The 24,996-nt window shown below is 34.5% G+C and overlaps 3 protein-coding genes and 1 long non-coding RNA gene across 5 annotated transcripts; 2 read left to right on the forward strand and 2 right to left on the reverse strand.

Annotated features, from left to right (window-relative positions):
• Window positions 1-1,378: 1,378 nt before the first annotated feature.
• On the forward strand, window positions 1,379-12,099 carry LOC7469865 (U11/U12 small nuclear ribonucleoprotein 65 kDa protein). The gene is given in 13 exon segments (XM_052449302.1): window positions 1,379-1,663; window positions 1,910-1,981; window positions 2,095-2,307; window positions 3,679-3,760; window positions 3,917-4,096; window positions 4,412-4,600; window positions 4,686-4,765; window positions 4,767-4,833; window positions 5,013-5,100; window positions 5,354-5,412; window positions 6,427-6,492; window positions 11,115-11,243; window positions 11,506-12,099. Coding segments are annotated over 12 exon segments (1,392 nt in total). The 5' UTR covers window positions 1,379-1,451; the 3' UTR covers window positions 11,199-11,243; window positions 11,506-12,099.
• A 1,368-nt stretch (window positions 12,100-13,467) lies between these two features.
• Window positions 13,468-16,149, reverse strand: LOC7469866 (uncharacterized). The gene is made up of 2 exons (XM_024591144.2): window positions 14,291-16,149; window positions 13,468-13,895 (listed from the first exon to the last, which is right to left on the reverse strand). Exons 1-2 carry the CDS (start codon window positions 15,838-15,840, stop codon window positions 13,817-13,819), a joined length of 1,629 nt encoding a protein of 542 aa, XP_024446912.2. The 5' UTR covers window positions 15,841-16,149; the 3' UTR covers window positions 13,468-13,816.
• Window positions 16,150-17,097: 948 nt separating this feature from the next.
• Window positions 17,098-19,494, forward strand: LOC7453586 (thioredoxin-like 1-1, chloroplastic). Of its 2 annotated transcripts, XM_002325368.4 has the most exons (4): window positions 17,118-17,613; window positions 18,008-18,184; window positions 18,321-18,485; window positions 18,912-19,494. In XM_002325368.4, exons 1-4 carry the CDS (start codon window positions 17,359-17,361, stop codon window positions 19,200-19,202), a joined length of 888 nt encoding a protein of 295 aa, XP_002325404.1. In that variant the 5' UTR covers window positions 17,118-17,358; the 3' UTR covers window positions 19,203-19,494. The 2 variants fall into 2 exon arrangements, with proteins under 2 accessions (XP_024446620.1, XP_002325404.1); XM_024590852.2 differs by lacking the exon at window positions 18,008-18,184 and having other exon boundaries at window positions 17,098-17,613.
• Window positions 19,495-21,224: 1,730 nt separating this feature from the next.
• Window positions 21,225-24,377, reverse strand: LOC112325293 (uncharacterized). Its single transcript, XR_002979345.2, has 2 exons — window positions 24,275-24,377; window positions 21,225-21,887 (listed from the first exon to the last, which is right to left on the reverse strand). It is a non-coding gene; the product is annotated as an uncharacterized LOC112325293 (long non-coding RNA).
• Between the last annotated feature and the right edge of the window lie 619 nt (window positions 24,378-24,996).

The raw sequence follows: 24,996 nt of genomic DNA on the forward strand, positions 1-24,996 counted from the left end.
TGGAATGTATAATAACAGTGAAATGGACAAGGCATGTGATCATGGTGGTAGTTCAGAAGATACATTTAACGTGGATGAATATCAAAATAAAGTAGGTTTGATGGCATTTTAATCATCGTAGGTGTCAAGAGAAAGGTTTCTGTTCATTTCTCTTAATGATTTTTTTTTGTCTTTTTTCGTATGAATTTCTACTGTTAGCTTGGAGCTATAGTGGGGTTTGGAAAAATAATGATTTTGTAATTAAGCTCTATGCTTTCTCTTTTTTAGGCTTGTTGGAGATTGAAAAGTAAAAGAAATAAAATAATATTAATAATAATGACTTCAATTATTCCTTGCGGGCTTGAAGAAGAAGATAGCCATGGTGGCTAGGGTTTTTTTTTTTTTTTTTTTTAATTTTAATGACAAAGTTATAATATTAATAATATTACAATGACTCTTTAGTAATTAAATAAAAGATAATGAAAATCCTGAGAATAATTCAAAATTTTTGTTGATTTTTTTTGTGCATCAGGGTGAGGATGTAAAATGTTATTAATTTATATATTAAGGATGTAAAGTATAATTTTTGAAAGATATTAGGCAAAAAAAAAAAATAATAATAATAACAAACTATGGAATGTTCTGTATAAATCCTCGTATTTATTTTTAAAAATTTACAAAACTATTTTTAATGGTTTTTTTCTTTAAATTTCTTAAGCATTTCAAAAATTTTAATTAGTAGTTATCATACATTTTAATAAAATTTAATCTAATTTGATTAACTTCTATAAACTAATTTTATATTAGCTTGTTTAACAATAATTTATTTTTTGCATTGAAAAAAACACTATAGCAGTTTTGAGTATTTTCTTGTTGATTTTTTTTTACAACCTACTCCAAGACTTTGGATTCATAAAAGCAAGGTTAATTTGCAATATTATTAAACTCAGTATGGTACAAGGCTCTAATATTAAATGAGTTTTGTACTATTTTGAAAAAAAAATAAAATAAGTTTTAATTTATTTTACTAGATCAACTTCAATTTAATAGGTTTTTTTGAAACTTAGCCTAGGTAAAAAGTCGAATCTTAGATAAACCCGTAGGCTTCACTGAGTTTTATAACAAAGTTAAATGGATGTTTGAAAGTATGATAACGATTGCTTTTTAAAGTATTTTTTACTTAAAAATATATTAAAATAATATTTTTTTTATTTTTTAAAAATTATTTTTTATATTAGCACATCAAAATAATTTAAAAATAAAAAAATAATTAAATTTAAATAATTTATTTTTTAAAATTTTCCCAGCTACCATTTGACTAATATTCCAACCAGCACCAAAACCCATATATTTTGCATCCATAAAGAAAGCCCAGCCCAATCAGATATTTAATCCTGTGTTCTCTACAGTTTCTCCCTCCCTTCACTGCAGGGTATGAAAAATCTTGCCTATGTCTCCTTGTGTATGCTCCAATGTCTGCTTTTCCTTCTCCACAGAATTTAATGAATGCCCAGCTGCAGGATTTTGGGTTTCAAGGCAACGATTTGAAAGCAGAATCAGTAGAACCACAAGTGACTGTTACCCTTTTGATCAAACACCTCCCTGAAGCTATTCCTTTTAAAACTCTTTCAAGGCTTTTCTCTCATTATGGTGCTGTCTCTGTTCGTCCTTGCAATTCTGGAAGGTTATTTCAATGTAAATTTGTAATCTTTTTTACTTTACTTGTGCCTTAACTGCTTATTGTATGTTTTGTCAATTTTGATGCTTTTATTTACTAGTTTTGTTGTTGTTTTTTGATAAATTCTTGAACTTTATAATTTTTTTTTTTCTATAATCTTTCTTTGTTGAATAGAGTTTATTTCCGCTTTTGTTGTGTTACTATTGACTGTCCTGTTGAGGTGATATTTCTTTGATAATGTTGGTTATGCAGATTGAAAAATTGTGCATTTGTTGATTTCAAAAGTGAAAGCTTGGCTTATCAAGCGCATACTCAGTTAAATGGGTAATTTTGTCTATCACTGTCACCTGGTTGATGCTAGTCCAATATGATGAAATAAGCCAATGAATTGTTGCCTGTTCTTTTTCCTTTTTCTTTCCTTTTTTATTTTTGGTTAGGCTGAGTTTTCTTGGCAAGGTCTTATCGGTGGAGAGAGCTAGTAAGCTAAGTGAGGCTCAACAAGGAAAAGAATCTGTACCACCAACATCTTTGATTGAGGATGCTTCTGTGACTAGAGATGTTGGCGATGGCTCAAAATTCAGGTCCTTTCCTGCTAGTGAACCAATTGCTCCAAGGCTTGGTGTTGACTATCCATTCCCCCCTCATTTGGAGTATGTTTCCCTTTCCGTTCTTCGCAAACTTTTCTAATTTGATAAGGATTTTTGTGTCTATGTTGGAAAGCAGTGTCTTCTCTGTGAATGCCATTGTGTGTTTTGTGATGGAAGACATTTATGTCACGGTACTTGAGGTTACTTGAGACATGCATCTTCATTTTTTGGTGTCTAGTGCAGGGTTGTCGAGAGTCACTGAGGCGCTCCAAGCAAGGAGAGGCGAGACCCCAACACCTTTTATTTTTCCAGGCGAGACAATTTAACTAGGCGCTGCATAAGCGCTCGCCTGGTCAAAATATCTTTCCCCTTTTTTTAAAATTGATATGTGTTTTGACCTATTTGCTCATTTTACCACAAAAAATAATTTAAGGGTATAGTTGTTAAAGTAAATAGTAGGGTTTAAAAAGGAAAAAAGATCATCAAAATGGATGAATTGGTGTCTGATGATGACACTCGAACTTGGGGTGATGTGGCAAGGGCAACCGGAGCTAACGAACCATGAACAATCACTAGGCAGCAAACAAGGTTGAGAAGTGTAGGAGGAGCATCAAGTTCTAGATCTAGACATGAAGTGGGATTGTGTTCTAATTCTAAAGAAGTGCATTATGGTTTAAGAGATGATTCAGATGACAATCTTGAAATCGAGGATACGGGGGACTTGAGTGAAGGAAATGAAAGCATGGATGATGATGTGTTGGAAGATTAATGATGATGATATTTAAGTTTAACTATTTTAATCTACTTACACTTTTAAATTGTCTAATTTTGTTTTTAAGGGTGAATAGTATTACTTTTTATAACTGTTAAAAAATTTTGAGTTTCACTTTGATTTTCTAATCTTAATTTTTAACATATATATTTGTGATTTATATATTATAATACTATACATATATTTTATTTGAATTTATAGCATAGTGCCTTGTTTTATTCAGGCAAGCACTGGAGCTTTGGACATTTGATAGCCTTGCCGCCTTAGGGTGCTTTTCGCTTTTGACAACATTAGTCTAGTGTCCACATGCTTAATGTGAAATTTTAGATCTACGCTGCAGATCAGTTGGCTGCTTGAGCAAATGGAGAGGGTAAGAGGTGGAGATTAGGGATTTAAGCAGACTGATTTATAAGTTGTTAGAAGTCTCCTCTTAATGGCATCAATATGAGTTTTATCTTAAGATATAATTGTTAGAGGGAATCTACACAGGAACTGGCCATTCATATAACTGATTGGTCTCTTGTGAAGTTAGACACTACCTTTTGGAAACCGATTATAGCATCATGCAATTAATAGCAGGGCAGAAAAACATCCTCGTTATTCCATGGTATCCTGATATGCTGTTAGAATTACCTTGATTGGGTCATGTTTTGTTCTTACAGGTATGCTTACCCTCCACCAGATGGAAACATTCTAACCAACATTGTAAATGCTCTTATTGCTGTTCCTCGCTTCTATACACAGGTTGTTCCCATAATCTGCAAAGTTTGGGACAAGTTTACAAAATCACCTTCCTTGGCTCTGATAGTTACAATTTATTGTGGTTTTTGTTTTGAAAAAAAATTCTAGTCAGCTGCAAGCATGTTGCCATGTCATTGACTACTTACTTTTCTTCCATAGGTGTTGCATTTGATGAACAAAATGAATATTCCAGCTCCATTTAGAATGGCCCTGCCCACTCCACCTCTCCCCCCTGCAGCACTTGTGCCTCCACCACCACCACCACCTCCTCGTATATCTGAAAAGTCTCCATTGGCAGAGCAATCCAGTAGCGAGTCAGAAATGGAGTCTTCAGATGAGGTACGTTGCTGCTACGTTGTAGTCTTGATTTATACATCATGTGTGTGTGTGTGTTCACTAATATCACTCTGTACAAAGTCAAGTGGGCATCTGATCTGAAATTTGAACCCAAACTATGCTTGCTCCACATTATCTGTAATTTAATAATTGGAAGGTACATGATATCCTCTTTTCTTACTTCTTTTATCAAGGAATGATGGCTTCAAATACTTTTTGTGCGTTCTAGATAGAGCAGTTCAGATTTGTTTTTCTACTGTTTTTCTAATTACCATGAACAATTTCAATAGTAATGTTTTGGGGGCTAAATGGTTGTAGGAGTTTGATGATAAAGCCTTGTATGAAGCCTCAGGAGCTGTTAAACCCAGAAGAAAGCGTGTCAAGCGGGAAGCAATTGTAGGACCTGCAGCTGATAAAGACATAGTTCATGAGGCTGTTGGCCTGAAACCTGCCTTCTTGGTCCCAAAAGAAATTCCAGTTATAAAGAAAAAGAATCCTGTGCTGCAGGTCATTTTCTGTCTAATTAGAAATGTTTTTTGGTTTTTCTGATCACTTTTACAAATGTTCATGTTCTTCTATTGTTTTATTGCAGATTAAGATTGCACCAAGAGTAACTCAAAATGAACATAAAGATGATAACATCGCGACAGAATCTGAGGACCCAGACAAAGAGGGTTGCAGAAGAAATAGAGAGTAAAAGACTAGCTCCAGAGGAAATTTTATCACTTCCAAAGTTTAAGGTACCTGGTCTGGAAAATTTTAAGTGATTTCTGCATGGAAGATACATAATTTTCCTAATTTGTTGAGTCTAATCTATGTTCAGTTTGAACTGTTTTTTTTTGCTTTTTTGACTGAAGGTAGCTTGTATGAATTGCAAAGAATATATACCCAGTTGCATAAGCTTTCTTAAATTTTGCAGAACTACACAGTTGGGAAACCTGCACCTGTGCTGTACATAAAGAACCTGGACAAAGAAGTGGTTTTTGATGATTTCTTCTACATATTTGGTAAGCTGGCAAACCTTGACACTTGCTGGATGCCAATTTTCGGCGCTTTTGTATCAAATTGCGGGGTATATTTTTTTTGTGTTTAGTGCCAAACATTAATATTTTAGGAAATGGTTGTTTTTTACGCATGAAAATTTGGTGCTGATATTTTTGAAGCTTATTCTTTTTGTGGATCTTGTTATTCATACAATTTGCCTCTTGTTACTGCAAAGATAATACCTGCTTGCTATATCTTGTTCACAATTTGCTGTAGGATCATTGTTTGGAAGCATTGATGCAGCAAAAAGTGGCCTCAGTGTCAAGTTGATGCAGGTGAGGTCATTTGGTAGACTCTTGACTTCTGCATAAAGCTCAACATGTTTGTTTAAGTTCAATGTTCCGAGGAGCACCAGGTCTTAGTTCATGTGATACAAATGCCATGTGGGCATTAGAGAGATTGCGATCCACCTTTTATTATGTTGGTGTATGATATACTCATAGATTTATGTATATGTTCTATCATTAATGTTGAATGAGAGGACTGGTGAATGGAAGATGTGAAAGGAGGATAATTTCATGGAAGTGCAAGGAAACCCTTTCCCTTGAAACTGCTAGCTTTGCAATGGGTCCAGGGAGGGTGATGATTTCAAACCCGAGTTTAGAAATTTATAGCCACTGGTGTGTGAGAAAGGGCTTGTTGGCAAGACACTGGGTGTGTCATCTAATGAGAATATGAGTTGAGAATGTTTAAAGTCAGTTACAAGGGGATGCTTGTTGATTTGTAGGGTGAGAGGAGCTTTTCCTTAATAGGTTCTTAAGAGGAACTGTGGATTGAAATGTTTATGAGAAACCGGACTGTTGGTTCAGGTAAATCTTTTCTTTCTTAACTTGAGAGTATGAAGCATGCACGAGAATGCATATTATGTGTATTGATGGCTCAGGATTAAGATCTAAAAGAGTGAGACCAAGAGTATGAAGTAGGGTTGATGAAATTGATTTTTGTTTTGCCTGAGCTTTGTTTTTAGATGGCAGCTTTAGGTTTCAGTGTTATCTAAGATTGGATATTGCTCAGATTCTTCTTGTACTGCTGTACCTGAGGACTATGTGCTTGCATATTTATTTGAGTTGCTGTCGAAGAAATAGAAGAAATTTGAGAAGCTTTGTTGTTGGGAGATAAAATCCTGTTTTTGTGCATGACATATTGCATATATAATTGAAACATGTGATCTCTAGACTGATCAACATTGACTTAAAATTAAAATGCTATATTACACTATATATCAAAAAATTAAAATGCTAGATTACATTATTTATCAATGTGGAATCACCTCTGCTTTTAAATTTCAGGAGGGAAGAATGAGGGGCCAAGCTTTTGTAACATTTCCATCAGTTGAACTTGCCCATCAAGCTCTGGTATGTATCTCTTGAGATCATCTGTTTACTATAATGCCTGAACTCCTACGCGATTGTTGAACCCCTGTGTGAGTTCATTCATTTTTTTTTATAAATGCTTTGCAAGTGCTGGCTGCTGAGTGCTTTTATAAAGTCAGGGGCATTAACTTGATCTCACTTTCCCAGTTGGGAGTGTCATGTAGATGTTTATGTGACAAGATGGTTAGGACACGGGATCCGAAATATTGTTTACGCACATGTATGATCATAGATGATGGAGGGTAGCCCAAACTGTTGAGAGATTGAGTTTTAACTTGTGTTTTTGGTTTAATTTATTTGAATTTTTAGTTGATGTTTCTTAATTAAACTTTATTTGTTGGGTTTGATTTAGCTATTGTTAGGTATTCTATATATTGGACTATAAACTCAACTGTTTGCTCTAGTTAGTGTTTTAGTATTTATATTCTATTTTTCTAAATGTTAGACAATTTTTTATTCAAAATTGCAAAGTTGCAGACTTTTCCAACCTCTATTCTTCTCTTCTTCAACATTTTTTTTTCTTTTTCTTTGGCATCTTCTTCTTAGCTTCTTTTTTTTTTCCTTCTTTAGCTTTAAATCTTCTTGTCCCGCATCAGTTTTGGTATCAGAGCTTATTTTTTTTTAATTGTTCTCACAATTAAACGATATACGGGTTTATTTAAATTTCTAATATTCAATCCAGTTCGTAAATCTTAGATTTTGTGGGAAGCTTTCATCAATAGTGATAAAAAAAATGTAGCAGTACGTATAAATAAAACCGTTTCTTTTCGCCTTTCTTTTACAATCTAGATCTTAAAAAAAAATAAATCCAACCAAACACCCCTTACACTCTAACTCTAGCTACTGTTCATCTTTCTCATCCACTAGCCACCCCACACACACCAACTGGAACAACCAACTAAAATAGCCAGTCTTCAGCCGCAGCCACCACGCCGCTGACCAACCTAGACACCAACCATGCCACGTCAAGCCAAAGACCAGCCACCACACATACTTGCTGCCCAAAATAACAGTCTGACACACATCCGCCAGCCACCAAAAACTAGCAATAACTGCCATATCAACCACTGCACACTACCTCAACAACAAACACCGCAACACTTCGTAAACACCTCCTATCCAATAACCATTTGCTTAGGCAACAATAATGAGCCCAGACCAAGAGCCTTAATCGCCAACCAACAAAACCCAAGCCCAATAGTAGCCACCCATCAGCCATCGTCCACCACAACAAATCAAGCCGCAACAGCCAATCTAATCTTCCCTATAACACCATCAATCTACCATAACCACCGTTCCCATCTAACCACAACCAACAATCACTCTACCCCGATCAGTCCACCAATCATCAACATCGCAACCACCACAGACTCAATCCAGTGCATCAACCTCCATGCTCGAAGTCCAACCACAGCTAGACAGTCCTCAGCTTCCACACGCTGTTCCTTAGCCATCAGTTTCATCAAGGCAAGTCATCACGCGTTTTCAATCTCAAGAGTTCCACCGATTTTGGCTAAGAGAGAAATGAAGAAGAAAGGAACAAGTTTTGGCTATTCTTTACTATTCGTTGTCTTTTACTCTTCTACCAATTTCGCAACTGCCTTTTACTCTTAATTGTATTGTTTATATATATATATATATATATATATATATATATATTGATTTATTAAAAAAGTCAAAAGTAAAAAAAGAGAGTGAAAAATGAGTGAAAAAGAAAAAAAAAAGGGAAAAGTGAAAGCAACAAACGGATATTATTTGACGACAACACTTTGACATCAACATCTCTATGACATTAACGAAAGTTAACATGATCCAAATAGTCTATCGTCAACATTAAGCAATTTGATCGGTAAATTACTTAACCTTTTGATTTGTTGAGTTTTACTTTTCTGGTTTTACACTTGTCATTAAAAGTTGTCGTTAATATTACTTTTTGTGGCTAAAAAAAATCACACCTTGCATTTTTATCTGTGAATTTTTGCTTAACAACCTCTTTCATCATTGATATCTAGCATTTAGTCCTCTTTGATAATTGCGAGTCCTTGTTTGTAATATTGTGTTTGATTAATTATTTACACTTAAGGGTCTAGTACTACATGCTTAAAATTTTAGTGATGTATTTTGTTCTTGATTAATCTCCACATTAAAAAAAATAAAATTAGTTTTATTTTTGTATTGTGATTTCACTTACAGGAATCATATGTGATCTCAATTCCATTTTTAAGTTAGTATTGCATGCATTTGTTAATAGTCGTCTAGTATCCAATTTTAAGCTTACAACTATCATGGATTTGACCTAGAGTGATATCTTTAGAACCAATCATGAACAAGACATTGTAGAGTTTGAGGCAACTAGGTTAGGTGTAGTTAGATATGCCTTGACACAACCTGAGGGAACTGAAGATTGAAGAATGACTGCTATCTTTCACACCTATATCAAGTGTGAGGATAAGGGTTGCAAAATCATCATTGATAATGAAAGTTGTATCAATTCAGTATCTTCAATTACTGTAATTTGTTTAGGCCTAAAACTTGTTCCCCAATCTAAACCATATAATGTGTCATGGGTTAATAATAACTCCATAGCAGTCAATGAGAGATGTTTGTTCCCTATTAAATTCCTAGATTATCATGATGAAATTTGGTGTGATGTGAATCTAATGGATGTATGACATGTCATTTTAGGGAGGCCATGAATATATAATTTACACGTCACCATTTCCGGTCGGTCAAATTTATGTTCTTTTGCTTTTAAAGGTAGAAAGATCAAACTCATTAGATTACTACTAAGACCTAGCAATAAAACAAGAAAAAAGAGAATGGGAACAAACAAGGACTTAATACAATGAGTCCAAATGAGTTTGTGAATGAGGTTAAGGAACAACCTAGTGTCTGGTTTAGTTATAGAAGAAATTTTAAGAAACTCTCTAGTGGAACTATCTAAGAAGTTAAATATAGCTAACATAATAGGTCCAAATGAGTTTGAAAAGGAGATTCATAAAGAGTCAGTTGTGTCTCTTTTAGCTGTAAAAGTTTCTGAAGACTTTAGTAGAGTTGCCTGAAGAGGTAAGTGCAATGTTGGGAGAGTTTTAAGAAAATTTTTATTCTGAGCTCTCTAATTCTTCAATCTCTATACTTGACTCCCAACTTGTTATAGATATGGAGTAGCCTTTCGAGCTTTCTGATTCTTTACCCTCTATATTTGACATTCATCATGTCATAGATTTTAAACAACCTCTTAATCTCCCTAATGTTTTGTGCCCTATGCTTGACATCCAACATGTCATAAGTCTCGAGAAGTCTGTTGAACTCTCTAAATCCTTACTTTTTATTCATGATAAGGAGGATAAGGAAGGTTTTGATTCATTGGGTTATGTCCAATCTATATCTATCTAGGATTCAAAAAGTGTGTTTCGTTCCACTCTCCCAGTCATATAAGGTTCATGGTCACAAACCTGGGATGCCAATGGATCTTTCTCTTGTCTCCTCACTCTAAAATGTCTGATTCAATTGAGTTTTTTGCATGTAGAATTTATAATTTGCATGTTGAGATCATAAAACATATTCAAATAAGTAATGAACAACATAAATTTCGAGCTGATTTATATAAGTATCATGATGCACTTAATGTTAGAGATTATTTCATGAAACAGATTAGACCTGAACGATGTCCTTTGAAAACCAGTCATAAATTGCAAGTGAGTAGTGCTAGACCTTTTAAAGTGTTGTAAATAATTGAATCAAATAGTTATGTCATTAAACCGCCACTAAACTTTGATATTAACTACTTTTGACATGAAAAGCCTTGTTATATATAAAACACAACAATCTATCCCTGATGATTCTTATGAAATCTTTGCCCCATTATCATTGTTTTTGGCACAAAAAGAAAATATTAATGCTATTTTAGATGCACAAGTTGTTTTTACCAAAGATGATGAACTTCAGCGAATCCTAGTATATAAGCTAGACGATCAGATTTGGAGTATATTTGGATTATTAGAGAAACATCACAACAGCTTGATCATGATTTTTGAGAGTATTATTGGAGTCGCCTTGAACTACACTCGACGGGGTCGAGTTTCTCCAATTTCAGGAGAGTTGGTGGGGACACTAGACCCAAGATATTGTTTACGCACTCGTATGGTCATATAGATGATAGAGGGTAGCCCAAACCATTGAGAGATTGGGCTTTAACTTATGTTTTTGGTTTAATTTATGTGAACTTTTAGTTGAAATTTCTTAATTAGATTTTATTTGTACTTAATTTAGTTATTGTTAGGTATTCTATTTATTAGGCTATAAGCCTAATTGTTTGTTCTAGTTAAGGTTTTTTTAGTATTTATATCATATTTTTCTAAATGTTAGATAATTTTTTATGAATTGAATAAAAATTACAAAGTTGTAAACGTTTTTAACCCCCTTCCGTATTTTCTTTAGCCTTTTCTTCTTAGCTTCTTCTTTACTTTTTTTTCTCTAGCTTTAAATCTTCTTGTCCCGCGTCACAAGACCACACCTTCCTTTGCATTCTCTTCTGAAATATTCTGCCGAAGTGATGATGGAGCATTAATATTTTCTAATGTGTTTGTGGCTTGTGGTTGCAGAATCTAGTGAATGGATATGTATTCAGAGACAAACCAATGATCATACAATTTGGTCGGAATCCCACAGCTGCCAAGCCAAATTAGACAGATTTGTCATGATCAGGAGCTATTTGTACTATACCTCTCATGGTTCGTTGCATAATCGATCAATCTACTTAATATTCTTAAGCAAGCTAACACGGAAGGCTTAAACTTTAGGTTATAAAATACTGATGTTGCAAGGATTGTTCTGTGGGGTCGAGCATTTTGAAGACTAATTCAATGTCAACTTGGGGAATCGAGTCAATGATGCATGCATGATTAATATTTGCTAGTTGTACCTTCTTGACACAGACCTCAACCAAACAAATGTGGGAATATTGTATCTGTTATGATTCTTTTCTTCTTGCAGATACCTGCGTTCTATGGCTGTAGGAAGGTCGACAATGTCAATTTCTCCTCACGGGAAAGATGTGCAGAGCAAGTTGCTGATGGTGAGCAATTGAGCATCCGAAGTTGCTGCCGTTTATATAAAATGACTCGAGTAAAGAGAGGGGGGGAGGATATGTAACCATGCAGACTGCCAGTGCAACAAAGACTGCCGTTAATCTTTATAATACAAGCGAGAAGGGAAAAAAAAAAGGCCTTTTGACATGCAGAATATCCACATCTGGAAGAAAGTGTCCAAAGTTCAAATTCTATCACCTTCTGATATTGAGCTTTCATATTTTGTAACATTTTGGAGTTCTGGGGGATGTAGAAATGGTGAAATGAAAAAAAAAAAAAGAAAAAAAAGAAAAAGGTTTGTAAACGAGAAAATGGACCCAACAATAGACCTATTCTGAATTTTATCAGACGGGGGATTCTGTCACGTCAAAATGGTGCAGTTTTCCTGTCTCTCATGAAGAGAGGAGTAGATAAAAAACTGAAAATGCATCAATAATCATTGCAGCAGCAGCCTGATTGCTGAGAAGTTGGATTCATCAATAGATCTGTTCTGCCAAAAGCAAGAGTGTTGAAAGCGACAAAGTGGATAGCCTTTTTGTTTTTTGCTAATAAAAAACTTTAAATTAATAATGTTTATAAATATTTTTTTTTTATGATTTTAACAATGTTAAAAATAAAAAAATTTATAAAAATACATCATTTTAACACCAGCATTACCAGAACATAATTTGTATTAAATGTTGAAAGCAACAAGGTGGTTAGCCCCAGAAACTGGCATGATGCAAAAAAATGCCAGACCAAAGAACATAAAAATGCCGCAGCACTAATGATTCTAACTCTGCATCTTGCGGGAAGCAAAGGCTCCTAGAAAGTTGACAAGACTGCTTTCACAAAAATTCCACAAAAAAAATTATTTTTGACATCAGCACATTAAAACGTACAAACTATATTAAATTTTAATAAAAAAAAAATTTTATTTTTTAAAAACACGGTTTACACCACGTTTCCAAATATATTATTAAACAAGAACCTTGCAAAAATCTACCAACCAACCCTACAAGTTCACCCACAGTTACTTGCCCGTGTTTTATATGTTTGTCTTTGTGTTTGAGATTTGAAAAAAATTAATTTTTAAAAATTAATTTTATTATGATATGTTTAATTTAAATAAATATTTAATTAAAATTGTGATCGAAAACACTTAAATTACCAAAGTGAGGTGGAAGTTATCGGTGAACGTTAAATTACCAAAGCAAACACTAATTTATAACAGTGAGCATTTAAAGTTTTAAATGAAGGGTTGAAATAATCAATTTTTTTAATTGGCCTGAACAATCTGGGTTGCTGGAAGTTAACTGACAATCAACTATTTTTTTCTGGTGTATGATGGCCATCAATTGCAATTCAAAAATTCATCTCTACGTTGAAACAAAATTATAATTGTTTATGGGGTTTGGGTTCTCTTCTTATAGATAGTAAGGTGAGGTTTGACAGATAACATATATTGAATATAAGAAATGAAAAACCTACTTGAGGCGGCCAGACTTAGAGGAAGTAAGATGAAAGGAGGACAAAAGCAAAATGATTACAGGTGGAATGACCAGATGCTAGTAAAGGTAGAGATGATGGGGAAGATGACAAGGTAATGGGAAGTTTGGAAAACAATGGCTCTTTTGTGTGGGAAGTTGTCAGTGGAGAAAAATCTGTGTTTACAACTCAGAAAAAAGCAGCTTGATGTTGCCTTTTGTTATCCTACATGGATCCCACAAACAGAACTTTGCTTCAAAAACAGAAGTCAGTCACAAAAATTATTTTTCCGAGTTCTACTTTCATTGCCTAGTATTGTATTCATCTTGCATCAACCAATTGCATTTGCCTATTTGACATTGAGTTATGTTGTTGCTTGTTTTCTACTAAACATTCCATGTTTACAAAAGACTTGATCCGTAACTTCTGAAGCCAGGAGGAGTAAATGAAGAAACGGAACTACACAGATTATATCATGATCTGATAGCTAATCGACAAGATCTTAAATCAGTATTTGGGACGACGAAAAAATCCAATTACTATGCATTTATTCGCATGACTTGACTTAAATTTTATGACCTAAACATGTGTTCAGAATTCAGATGCCTCTGTGAAATCCCAAAGTCCACAAAGGAAAGGGCATGAGGTTTATTCAGTCTAAATGTAGACTATATGGAAAAATTATCCACGTAAACTCTGACCTACGGAATTTTGACCTATAGAAAGGACACTGCTCTGCTGCTAACTGTCTAATGCCAAATCCCCAAAATGACAGCAATGCTAAAAAGTAGTAGAAGAGTGATATCTCCCCCTGGAAGAATAGATGACCTGAAAAACCAGAGAGCATTTGTAAAATGTTGAAAAGAAAATTTTGAAAGGAATAAATTAAAATCACTTTGAGTACTTAGTTAAGCATGGAAACGAATTACTTGTTATTTGGTGTAAAGTTGGGAAATTGTTGAGAAATAACATGCATTTTACAGACACATAATAACAACTCATTATGAAATGATAAATTGGTTTATGTTTGCTTTCCAAGATATGAGATTGACCTTAAGATTTAGGCTTCAGCAGGTGCAAATATATTATCGGATGTCTCAAATATGTTAGGTGCTTTTTTGCTGTCTTTAATATTGTTTTTCTTTTGAGGTTTTCATTGTGGATCAGAAGTGCAAACATCCTATTAATTAGCGAATAACTGAACATGGAATTGCCTGCAATACCTGAGCTTCTTCCTGGATTGCTGTACATATGCCATTGCTGGAGGAAGTATGCCAAACAGGAAGCAATTTGCATAAACTCCAGCAAAATCAAGAGCTCTTGAAAAGGTTGAGCGAAAGAAGGATCCTATAAGAATGGGAACACCAAGTACAAGCATCATTACAAATTTATGGTGGAATGCATTAGACTCGGCCGTGCTTGATGGTGGTTTCACTTCTGATGCAGCAAAACACCTTGTTCCATCAAATGAAGCCCTCCCTGTATTTCCAAGATTATGCCGACCAGAAAAGGTTACGAATCCAATTCTACCAGCACTATCCCCATTAGCAAATATTTGACATTGAGTGTGAATCTGTTTTTCAGATTTAGTTTTTGTGAAAATCAACTCCAAGGTATCAAGAAGCTGTCTCGGAAAGCTGACTGCATAACCTATCAAGCTAGTTGCCAAAGCTGAAAAAGCAAAGCCCTGGACAGCAGATAAAGCAGAAGGATTGACAGAGAGCAAGAGAGAGATTGGGTCATTGGAGGAGGTGGCTGTGTGAGCACCAGCAAGCCCCAAAACAATCAAATTCCATGACAAAACCATTATCAAAGGAACAGCCCCACCAATCAGCACTGCTTTTCTAGCCTCAGATACAGAATTCCCAGCAATCTTACATATAAAAGGGGTGATAACATGGAACCCCAACGTAAGTACAGTTACAGGGATAGCAGGCAAGATTGTTGAAATACTCAACGAGGTGGGAACAAGGGAGGTTAATATATTTGTTCTGGCCACAGATAAACCAATAGCTACCAGTGAAGTTATGGAGAAAAGCATGAGCAAGCATAAAAGCCTGTTAGCAGTATCAATGACCTTAAAAGGGAAGAACGCAATTACAATCCCAGCAGCAACAGGAAACAAAGCATGAGCCAACACAACATTCATCCATGGAAACCACTGTGATACTATTGAACCAATGCCTGAAACACATGCTACTAGCAAAGAAAAACTTAAGCTAGCATAAACCACCGCCACAAAAGCACCAAATTTGCTTCCTAATGCTTTTGTTGCAAGGCCAGTAAAGCTCACCTCTGCAACTCCATCTTCTTGCATAGCAGCAAAACTAAGCTCAGCAACAAGAATGATAGAGAAGATTACATAAACCCAACAAAGGATGATGGCAATGGTTGATGTAAAAGAACCAGACCTTATAGTTGCGGTTGGTAAGCCCAGCATTCCAGGCCCTACAGCAGTGCCAATAATCAAACTGACAGCACCCCAGAAATTCTTTTTACTTCCTTCTGGGGTTTCTAATACTATAACTTCATTTTCCTTGGTAAATTTACCATCGTCTGCTCTATCCTTACGAGTAGTAGTGATGGAAAGTGAAATGGTATCTTCTGGTGTGCACCTAGGGATGAGAATGTTAGGGTTTTTAGAAAATGAAGTAACTTTCCTGGGTGGGGTAATGTGGGAAATGGGGAGCCTGGAAGTGTTGTGGGGTTGAAGATTGAATCTTGAGCATGTGATTGAATTGGGTTTGGATAGGTTGTGGGAAAGATGAAACATTTTGGGATGTTAAACTTAGATTTGTGATGTGATGATGTTTGTCTTGGAATCTTCAGGGTAAGAATCTACTTCATTTTCAATCCTGAATGCTGACCGGTAGGCAACAAGTATCCATGGAAAAGAACAGTGACCTTTTCAGTCAGAATCTATCATCACTCCTGACCGACTTTCAACTGTTAGAGAGAGATTTGTGGGAAATATTAGGGCTGAGGCCTGGAGAGATGGGATCTGTTTCCTGTGGCTTGTGCAGCCCACTAAACAACCGAATAGTACTCAGCACTCTGTTCTTAAAGATTGATGATGGGGCCTGGAGATGATGGAACCCAACACTGTTCTCGGTGAATGGATATTATGGATAATGGAAATATGATGTTGCGAATTGTAATTGCTGGTTCAGTTCTAACCGACAAGGTGTTAGGGTTTTTATTTTTATTTTTTATATATGATAGTTTGAAGCCGTTTATACGTACCTTGATTAATCAATTAAGTCTTTAAAATTAATAACCAGATAAATCCTAAGATTTACAATACTCGAATTAATGACCTTTTAGAAACAAACTCAGGCATGACAAGTTGAGTTCCACTCTTCAAGATTAAGTTTTTATTTTGTAAATGTTAATTGTTGTTTTTTAAAGTATTTTTATTTAAAAATAATATTAATTTTTATTTAAAATTTATTATTATCATAAATATATCAAAACAATATGAAAATATAAAAAAATAATTTTTTTTAAAATAAAGTTTTCAATACAATAACAAACCTGTTTTATTTCAATTTTTGTAAAATATTTTTTATTTAAAAAATATTAAAATAATGTGTTTTAAAAATTTTTATGATATTATACGTTAATGTTAAAAAAATTAAAAATTATTTTTAAAAATACTTTCTATCGTATTATTAAATAAAAAAAAATATTTATTTTGGGAAAAATCAAAGTTGAAGCCTTTTTAACTCTTAAAATTTTTTCCATAAATAAAATTTTATTTAAAATATTTTTATATATTTTTTTCCAAGTGATTAAGGTAAATCTCTACCGCTACTAGAGGTTGGAAAATAACCCAAAAAAGAAGAAAAAGAAGCTTCCAAAGTATTCCATCCATCCAATTCCAAATCCGAAAAAACCATAAGATTAGATGACGCCACGTTTAAGACATCGAGCACCTCACGTGCCGCTATCAACCATAAAACCGGCAAACGTCAACAAAATAAATCTTAAACAGCACAAAATAACGACCTTATCCAATAATCTTCAAATTTCACCAATTTCTCCAACCGTTAGATCCATCATCCAAAACAAAAATCTAGCGGCCCAAAACACCCCACCACCATCTTCAATTTTCAACATTTCCCAGCTCAGAAAGAAAGAAAGAGAGAGGAAAACGCTTTATCTATTCAAAGAGAAAAGGCAAAAACCAATAAAGCAAAAGCCTTTCTTTTTGTTTTTGCAAGAACCTGAGCTTTCTTTGGCTTCAGAAACAATTGTTTTGTCTTTTTTTTTCAAATTGTTTTGAGAAATTATGACAGAGGTTTTGAGCAAGACAAATCTATTTTCTTCTGGTAATTATCAAACCCGGCAACACAATACTATTTCTGTGTTTACAAAGAGTTGCAGGCTTAAAGGGTTTCCTTCGAGGGTCAAACCACAGGGTTTGAGATCTCAAATTTCAAGATCTTCGTCTTGTAGTGATTTTTATGGCAAGAGGGTTGTTGTTCATGGAAATCAAAGCAAACCCAGAAGAGGGTATCTTCCTCAAGCTTCGGTTGTGGCTCTGGTTAGTCAAATTTTTATGGTTTGGATTTATGGTCTCTATTTTGATTTTGTTTTTTGAGTGATTTTTTTTTTATTTTCTTGTGGGGTTGAATTTTTAATTTCTTCCCTGTTTGTTATCGTAATTGTTGGTTTATTTTTAATTATTGGATTGCTTAAATTACTGTGATTTCGCTTAACCATTGAATGAATCGAAGGAGCTGGGTCCTCAATATTCGGTTTTTAGAGGAAAAGAAAGTCTGGATTTTTGTTCTTTTTTTAATTAATAAAAAGAATCATGAGATTTTGTATATTGTGGAAACTCAAAGTTTTGATTTTTTTTTTCGTGTCATTTTGATATTACAAGGATGGATAGCTTAATGGTTTTTTCCTTTTGTTATCTTTTGTGGAATTAATAGACTGGCCTTAAACTTAAATATGCTAAAAAATGGTGGGAGAAAGGTCTGCAACCCAACATGAGAGAAGTAACTTCTGCGCAAGATCTTGTGGATTCCCTAATGAATGCTGGGGACCAACTTGTTGTAGTTGATTTCTTTTCCCCTGGATGTGGTGGCTGCAAAGCTCTCCATCCCAAGGTATGATCTGCATAACTATTTCGATATACATGTGGTGCATGTGCATGTGAATATGAATGGTTTAGTTGTTTTTTTATATTTTTTTGATGGATTTAGTTTTCTGGAAGAATGCTAATGGGAGTCCTTTTGTGGGCAGATATGTCAATTGGCAGAGATGAATCCAGATGTACAATTTCTTCAAGTTAATTACGAGGAGCACAAATCCATGTGTTATAGCCTCAATGTCCATGTGTTACCATTCTTCCGGTTTTATAGAGGAGCTCATGGCCGGTTATGCAGCTTTAGCTGTACTAATGCCACGGTTAGTTTTGCCATTCCTTCACTTCTTTTGTTGATTAATTGTAATATTTGAAGTGAGTTTAATAACTGTTAATTTTATGAACAGACCAATTGGTTTCAGTTTCGCCTTTGATTTTCTGTTTCTTGTATACCAAGAGCTTTAATGGTGAAATAATGAAATGCAGAGCTTGATTGATTCTTGAGATAAACCATTTTCTGCATTTTTTTCTCTTCAAAATCCAAGATTTGTAAACTCATTGGAACCACATCACACTCAACTTCACTACTTAATCTTGAATGTTGCTTCACAAACCCAGTTTTTTACTGAACCAGATTAATGGATGTAAGTTGCTAGCATTTTGCATTGATCATTCAATTTATTACACGTACTTTGTCAATGTCATTGATTGTTTCTATAATGTTGGTCTTTGTTTTGGTTCTATTTCAGATCAAGAAATTCAAAGATGCATTGGCCAAGCACACACCAGAGCGATGTAGCCTTGGGCCAACAAAAGGGTTGGAGGAAAAAGAACTTGTTGCATTGGCAGCTAACAAAGATCTCTCCTTCACGTATACACCCAAACCAGTTCAACCTGCTCCTGTCCCTGCAGAGGAAGAGGTAGCACCAACAGCAGGCCCATCTCATTCAGACCGAGGTCTACCACTTCCTCTTCCTATAACAAGCTCGAAGTCTGCTCAAGACTCAGAGGAGAAAACCCTTGTGAGTTCTGGGAGATGATGTGGGCAGTCATCAGTGACCTCCTCCCTACTATCATTGTACAGTCTGTGCTCTACTTTCATTTCGTATCAATATTAGGAATGAACAAACCAAAAGAGGCTCAAGTCATGATGTATGTATGTCCTCATGGAGTTGCAGGGTTACGGATTTATTTTTTTGGATCCTAGCCTTTGCATGTACGAGCCTTAAGAGGGATCTAATTTTTAAAAAGTTTTTTTTTTTTTTTTCGTTTGGCTTGTACCGATTGCAGTATCAATTTAATGCAGCAGCTATACAGCTAATATTTCCATCATTTCTTTCTTTCTTTCTTTCATCTGAGTTTATGATATCATTGATGTGTATATGCCCTTCCCCATCCCATGCGAGAGTCTTATCCTCTAAGGGAAAGAAATATCTTCTCTTTTAATAGTGAAAAAGAAAGGCTTGGTGCTTCTATGTTTGTGGTCGCCAAAAAAACTGTTGTCAACTGTAGGATGATTGATGTAACTTAGGGCCACTAGATGACCAAATCTCTGTCTGCAGGCAGCAGCAGCAAGTGGGGTTTCGCTGGACCAGATGAGAAGATGCATGAAACTTGACTACAGGAAAAAAAAGTACTATAAAAGTGAAGTAAAATGGATAAAGCTCTTGCTTGTGTACCAGGATTGATCAACGTGGCCCAACTCCCTTCGCAGACACTATGATGCTTTGTGCGGGGGAGGAAATTTCTGTTTCTGACACAATCTTGCATTTCGCATGGCGTTTTTCAAAAAAACCAAAGCCTCAAGTCAAATCAGGACACATCGTTGGAAACCCTAATCTTTGTGGGGATAAACTTGTATTATTTATCAGCACAAGTTCAGGGATTGAAGAATCCCTAGACTCCTCTCCTCTTCCTATGTGCCTTGATTTGCTCAACACAAAATGCTTTGTGGGGTATACCTATCTATATACTTCGAACACATTTTAGTGATTTCGAATCCAAAGCTCCTCTCCTTCCCTACCATGTGTCCTGATTCCCAACACATCAGTGAAAAATTCCCATGCTTTGAATGATCTGCACAAATATAGGCATTGAATATCAGGAAGCTCCTTCCTTCTCCATACAGGTGTCCAGGTCCCAGTAGGGCATATCCATCAAAGATTGGTTGCCCTATATTGCTTGAAGGCAACCTTTTGTACCTGGCATGTATTGGCTCCTGTTTACCATGTCCTTGTCAAATATTGATGGGAATGGCATTGAAAATTTGATATGATTGTGCTTAGTATGGTAATTAGGGTGTTTTCTTTTTTAAATATTTATTTTTAAAAATAAATTAAAATGGTTTTTTTAAAAATTTTATTTATTTTTATATTAATATATTAGAATTATTAAAAAACACTAAAAAAACATTAATTTAATATTTTTTTCAAGTAAAAAATAGTCATATTAAAAAAAAAAATACTCGGATGTAAATAATCATGATTTGCTATACCAGAGTAATATTGGTCTAATCTATGTACCTGTGGGACATCAAATATTGTAGAATTCAAGAAAAAAAGAAATATATATATATATATATTGGTGACTTTTATTTCTGAGACTGATTTTGTCAAGTTAACTTTAATAAATTTTTAATTTTTTAAACAATAGTATTTTAATTTTTTAATCTAAAATAATGTGATTTAAGTTTTTTTTTTTTCTAAATTATTTTGGAATAAACCTAGATTGATTTAACGACAGGTGAGTTCACCTTACAATCCCGCCATCCGGCCATTATGTATCAAATAATTAGTAATATGAATATCTTTTGATTGCATTTAACTAGGCTGGGTCTAATCAGGTGAGCCTAGCTTAGGATCCAACCCCAAGTCACAAAATGCCCGAGCAGGAAACCAGAGCAGTAAGGTGGAGCTGTCGGCTTCCAAAAACTTGTCCATCTGCTTGCTTGCTTACATACTCCCACAGAAAGGTCAGCCCAAATCTGATACAGCTTACTGCATCACCATGACCTGTTTGCATGCTTCCATCTCATTACCAGGACTAGATGCTTCCATTTCAGATGTACTAAATACTGTTCATTGATCCAATGTTCAGAAGGTTCTATGGTTTGTCAAGTACAGAAAGTTTGATAAACTAGAGGGTTGATCCAGTTTAAGACATCAAAAGTCCCATGACTTGTCTAAACAGAGTAGAGCTATCAGATTAAAGCTTCTTCATCTGCGTTCAACACTGAGTTTCACTCATTTCTGCACTGCACCGCTTATTGACATTCTCTTCAGTCAAATGGCCTTCTCTTGAATATGAACCATTGGTAATCTCAAGGAAATGACCACTCTTATTGCTTCCAAGATCAAAGAAGAACTGCTTCTGGCCTACTCTCATCATTTTTGAAGATCAACAGCTATTACTTTCGTAGCATGCAGGCTCCACATTTGATTGTGGTGCTGAAGTGCTCTGAGCATTTTGGCGTCTGCAAGCTCCGTGGGTTCCTCTGAAGGAATATAAATTTGCTGCCGCTGCAGAATAGAAAATGCATTTGCATATACACAAACACGAAACAAGAAAAATGAAAAGCCAGAGACCTGATGTGGAGGGAAAAGAACTCTTGTAGCTGTACCAATCTCTTCTAATGTCCTTGTAAACAATTGACAACCATTGTCCTTATTCTTTCCGCAAGGAATGATAATGTTCCTGCAGTTTGTGCTAATTGATGCTTCAGAAATCTGCATGCATGGTGCAACATTTGTCAAACAAAATCCTGACAGACGAACCAAACCATGATCTTCAATCTAAAAAGGAAATTTTTTTTGACAAGAAACAAAAAGGGAGGAAGAGAGATGAATCAAAAACTTCTCACTTTTAAGGCTGATGAGAAAACACAGAACTCAGAGTTCAATGCATAATAGAGTTATGACACCACTCTTTTGGTAGCCATAAGAAATAAACACAGTTAAGACAGAAATCATACCATACTTAGGCATACCTAAAATTCAAGAAAACCATGATCAATTCAAGACCACTCAGAAAAAAAAAACAAGGAGATCCTACCCAATACCATATCGATTTTAAGTGCAGATCTCTTATCCCATGGATTCTTTTTTTTTTTTACTTCCATCTTTTATTGTTAATTGTCACTAAAGGAAATGAAACATGAAATAAATTGATGTAGATGGCCAAAGCTTGCATGGAAAATCAAAGAATTCTTTATCGACTTTTCCCCCTCAGAGTTACCTACAACAACTTCTTTTATACAAGCAGCAGAGGATATGCACGTATCAAAATCCTCAGAAAGATTTGGAATCTCTTTCATTACTATGGGGGGTGGGGGAGGAGCTATAGCTTACAGACATAATGGATATCAAGTCAGAGCTTCTAGAGGATGACATAATGAAATCATGAAATTTGAGAACTGGCTTGCTGAATGTAATCAAACCACTGCAAAGCAAAATAAGTAATGAATTTGAGAGCACAGTTATCTAAATATAAAAGGAAATATCTAAAGCATGCATATGATTCAATTCATGGAATAAATTAACATATCATTAAGCCAAATAAGATCAGCATAAAGAACTGTGATAAACAATCTGGACAAACACCAAAAAAATGCAGAGAACTATCATATGATTCAGTAAGAGAATTTATTGCTGATTTCACAAATTAATCAGCTTAGACATTTTTATTTTCCTTGTTATGTATCAGACAATTGAATGGCGCATATCTTAAGGGCATCAGGAAAGCAAATGAAGATGATGATCTCGGATTTTTAGGTTTAGGTATAATAGATGAATTGAGGCACAGTTACAAAAATTATACACAGGATTTAGCAAATGACGATATGAAGTTTGACAGTTATATACGATCAACATTCAAGATTCCCTAAACTTACAGCTTTATACACTGTGTAAAAAATTCTCACCAATCATAACAAGCATTTCCCAAGTTGTCAATCTTCCATGAAAAGTTCTTAGCATTCAAGTTCTCCAGTATTTATCATCTGAAATTCCAGGATTCAGCAATAGCTTGCACATTTCAGGATGAACAAGATTAGAATTCTGTGGTATTTGCTTACGCAATTGCCATCTCTTCTGTTGCATTCTCTTCTTTAAAAGGTATATCTCCCATTCATTTTTTGTTAGTTATGCTTTGTTGACAGGAGAATGTTACTTGAAGAACACCTTAGATTTGAATTATTGACAGCAACAGTATCCGACACAACAGATTTAGTCCTACTTCTAGGGAAGGGAGAGTCATCGCAACTTAACTCAGGAGGGTTTCTAGACATATAAGTAGTCTATTTTTTTGAGAATAGCATATTGCAGATTTGAAATCTGAAAGTTTTGGGAGAAAGAAGACACATATGCAGCTTGTTTTCTCTTTTAATGACGAGTAATTATGACAGTAAGCTTCTTATTGTAATTACAGCATGGAGATGGTAATGGCACTTCTTTATTCACCTTCCCTTCTTTAGATGCAGGCCATCTAGCAGAGTCTAACCAAAAAAGAAAAGAAAAATCCTTCTATCTCTGGGGAAAAAAACTAAGAATTTTTTCGTAGGTTATCGCAAACATTATAAAAGGGCACATATCAAAGCATCATAGGATTTTGACTCCTTGCTGGAAGTAACTAATTGTTGCGGACAGTTCTCAGAAAACATCGGAGACAGGCACATACATGTTTTATAGACATGGCGTTTGCAGTTTTGCATTCACTGCTAGGTACTCCACGGTGAAAATGGAAGTCAATAGCTCACTCAAGTCCATGAAGGGCACTGAAACACAACTAGGAATTCTGCTAGTGTTATGCTGTAGGCTGGAAGTTCATCGCGCAAAGCTTGGGCACACAGCTAGTTTCAGACACCAAATCTACTTATAACTTTCACAGAATTGATGAGATCACACACGCCAAAGCTTAAGCCCTCAAGTAGTTGCTGAAAAAAATGCTGGCTCTCAGGCATTCTCATATCTATTCTCACCCAAAATTCAAGAATCAAATGGACCCCAAGATTACAGCGTGTATGATCAACACAAGAAGATCATTAAAATAGATTTTTATTCTTACATTTCTCTAAACTTTCTCATACAAAATGACAGACGAAAAATGATCACTTTACCTTAAAAAATCCACCACGTTTGTTCTGTCCAGCATTCAAGCAAAACACCTACAAAGTAAAAGGAAAGAAAATATAATTATTCAAATTGAAAAGGAAAAAAAAATGAGGTAGAGAGTACCAATAAAAGCATACTGGGCATCGGGGTAAGAAACTTTTGAAAGAATTACCTTGTCTTTTATCTTCAACTTTTTTTCTTTTGGGGTTATAAAATATTTGTGTAACTTAAAAAAAAATATTCTTATAAATTTAGAAATTACATATTTAAATAATAATTTTTTAATTATTATAATTTTTAATTCACAAATTTAATTTAGACAAACGATCCACATCAAATTAAAAAACATTAACATATTATAATTAGGCATCAAATTCTGACTATAATATTTATTGAAAGACCAAATTTTGATGGTCTAAAATTACCAACTCATTATTTTTTTAATTTTTTAATTTTACTATTTCATACCTCAAATTAATTTACCAAAAACATATAAAATTATTTTAAATAATTTTTTATCAATCTACGACTTCATTAATATATCACCTACTCTTTAAAAGTGATTAAAAAAATAAATATTATAAAAATCTTAATTCCTAAACATTCTCAATAACCTTGCATGTAAAAGCTCAATTAAAATATAATAATAGAGAACACACATTTTAAATTGATAAAAAAAAACAAAAATTTTAATCTTAAATCAAATCTCCTCTTTCACCTACCTCTT

Source organism: Populus trichocarpa, chromosome 19, assembly GCF_000002775.5.
Source record: "Populus trichocarpa isolate Nisqually-1 chromosome 19, P.trichocarpa_v4.1, whole genome shotgun sequence".
In the NCBI taxonomy this organism is placed as follows: Eukaryota; Viridiplantae; Streptophyta; class Magnoliopsida; order Malpighiales; family Salicaceae; genus Populus; species Populus trichocarpa.

Coding starts and splice junctions, on each gene's coding strand:
- LOC7469866 (XM_024591144.2), bottom strand. CDS start 15,840: ATGTTTCATCTTTCCCACAACCTATCCAAACCCAATTCAATCACATGC. Junction 13,896..14,290: donor CAATCCAGGAAGAAGCTCAG/GTATTGCAGGCA, acceptor CTGGTTTTTCAG/GTCATCTATTCTTCCAGGGG.
- LOC7453586 (XM_002325368.4), top strand. CDS start 17,359: ATGACAGAGGTTTTGAGCAAGACAAATCTATTTTCTTCTGGTAATTAT. Junction 17,614..18,007: donor AAGCTTCGGTTGTGGCTCTG/GTTAGTCAAATT, acceptor TGGAATTAATAG/ACTGGCCTTAAACTTAAATA. Junction 18,486..18,911: donor TTAGCTGTACTAATGCCACG/GTTAGTTTTGCC, acceptor GTTCTATTTCAG/ATCAAGAAATTCAAAGATGC.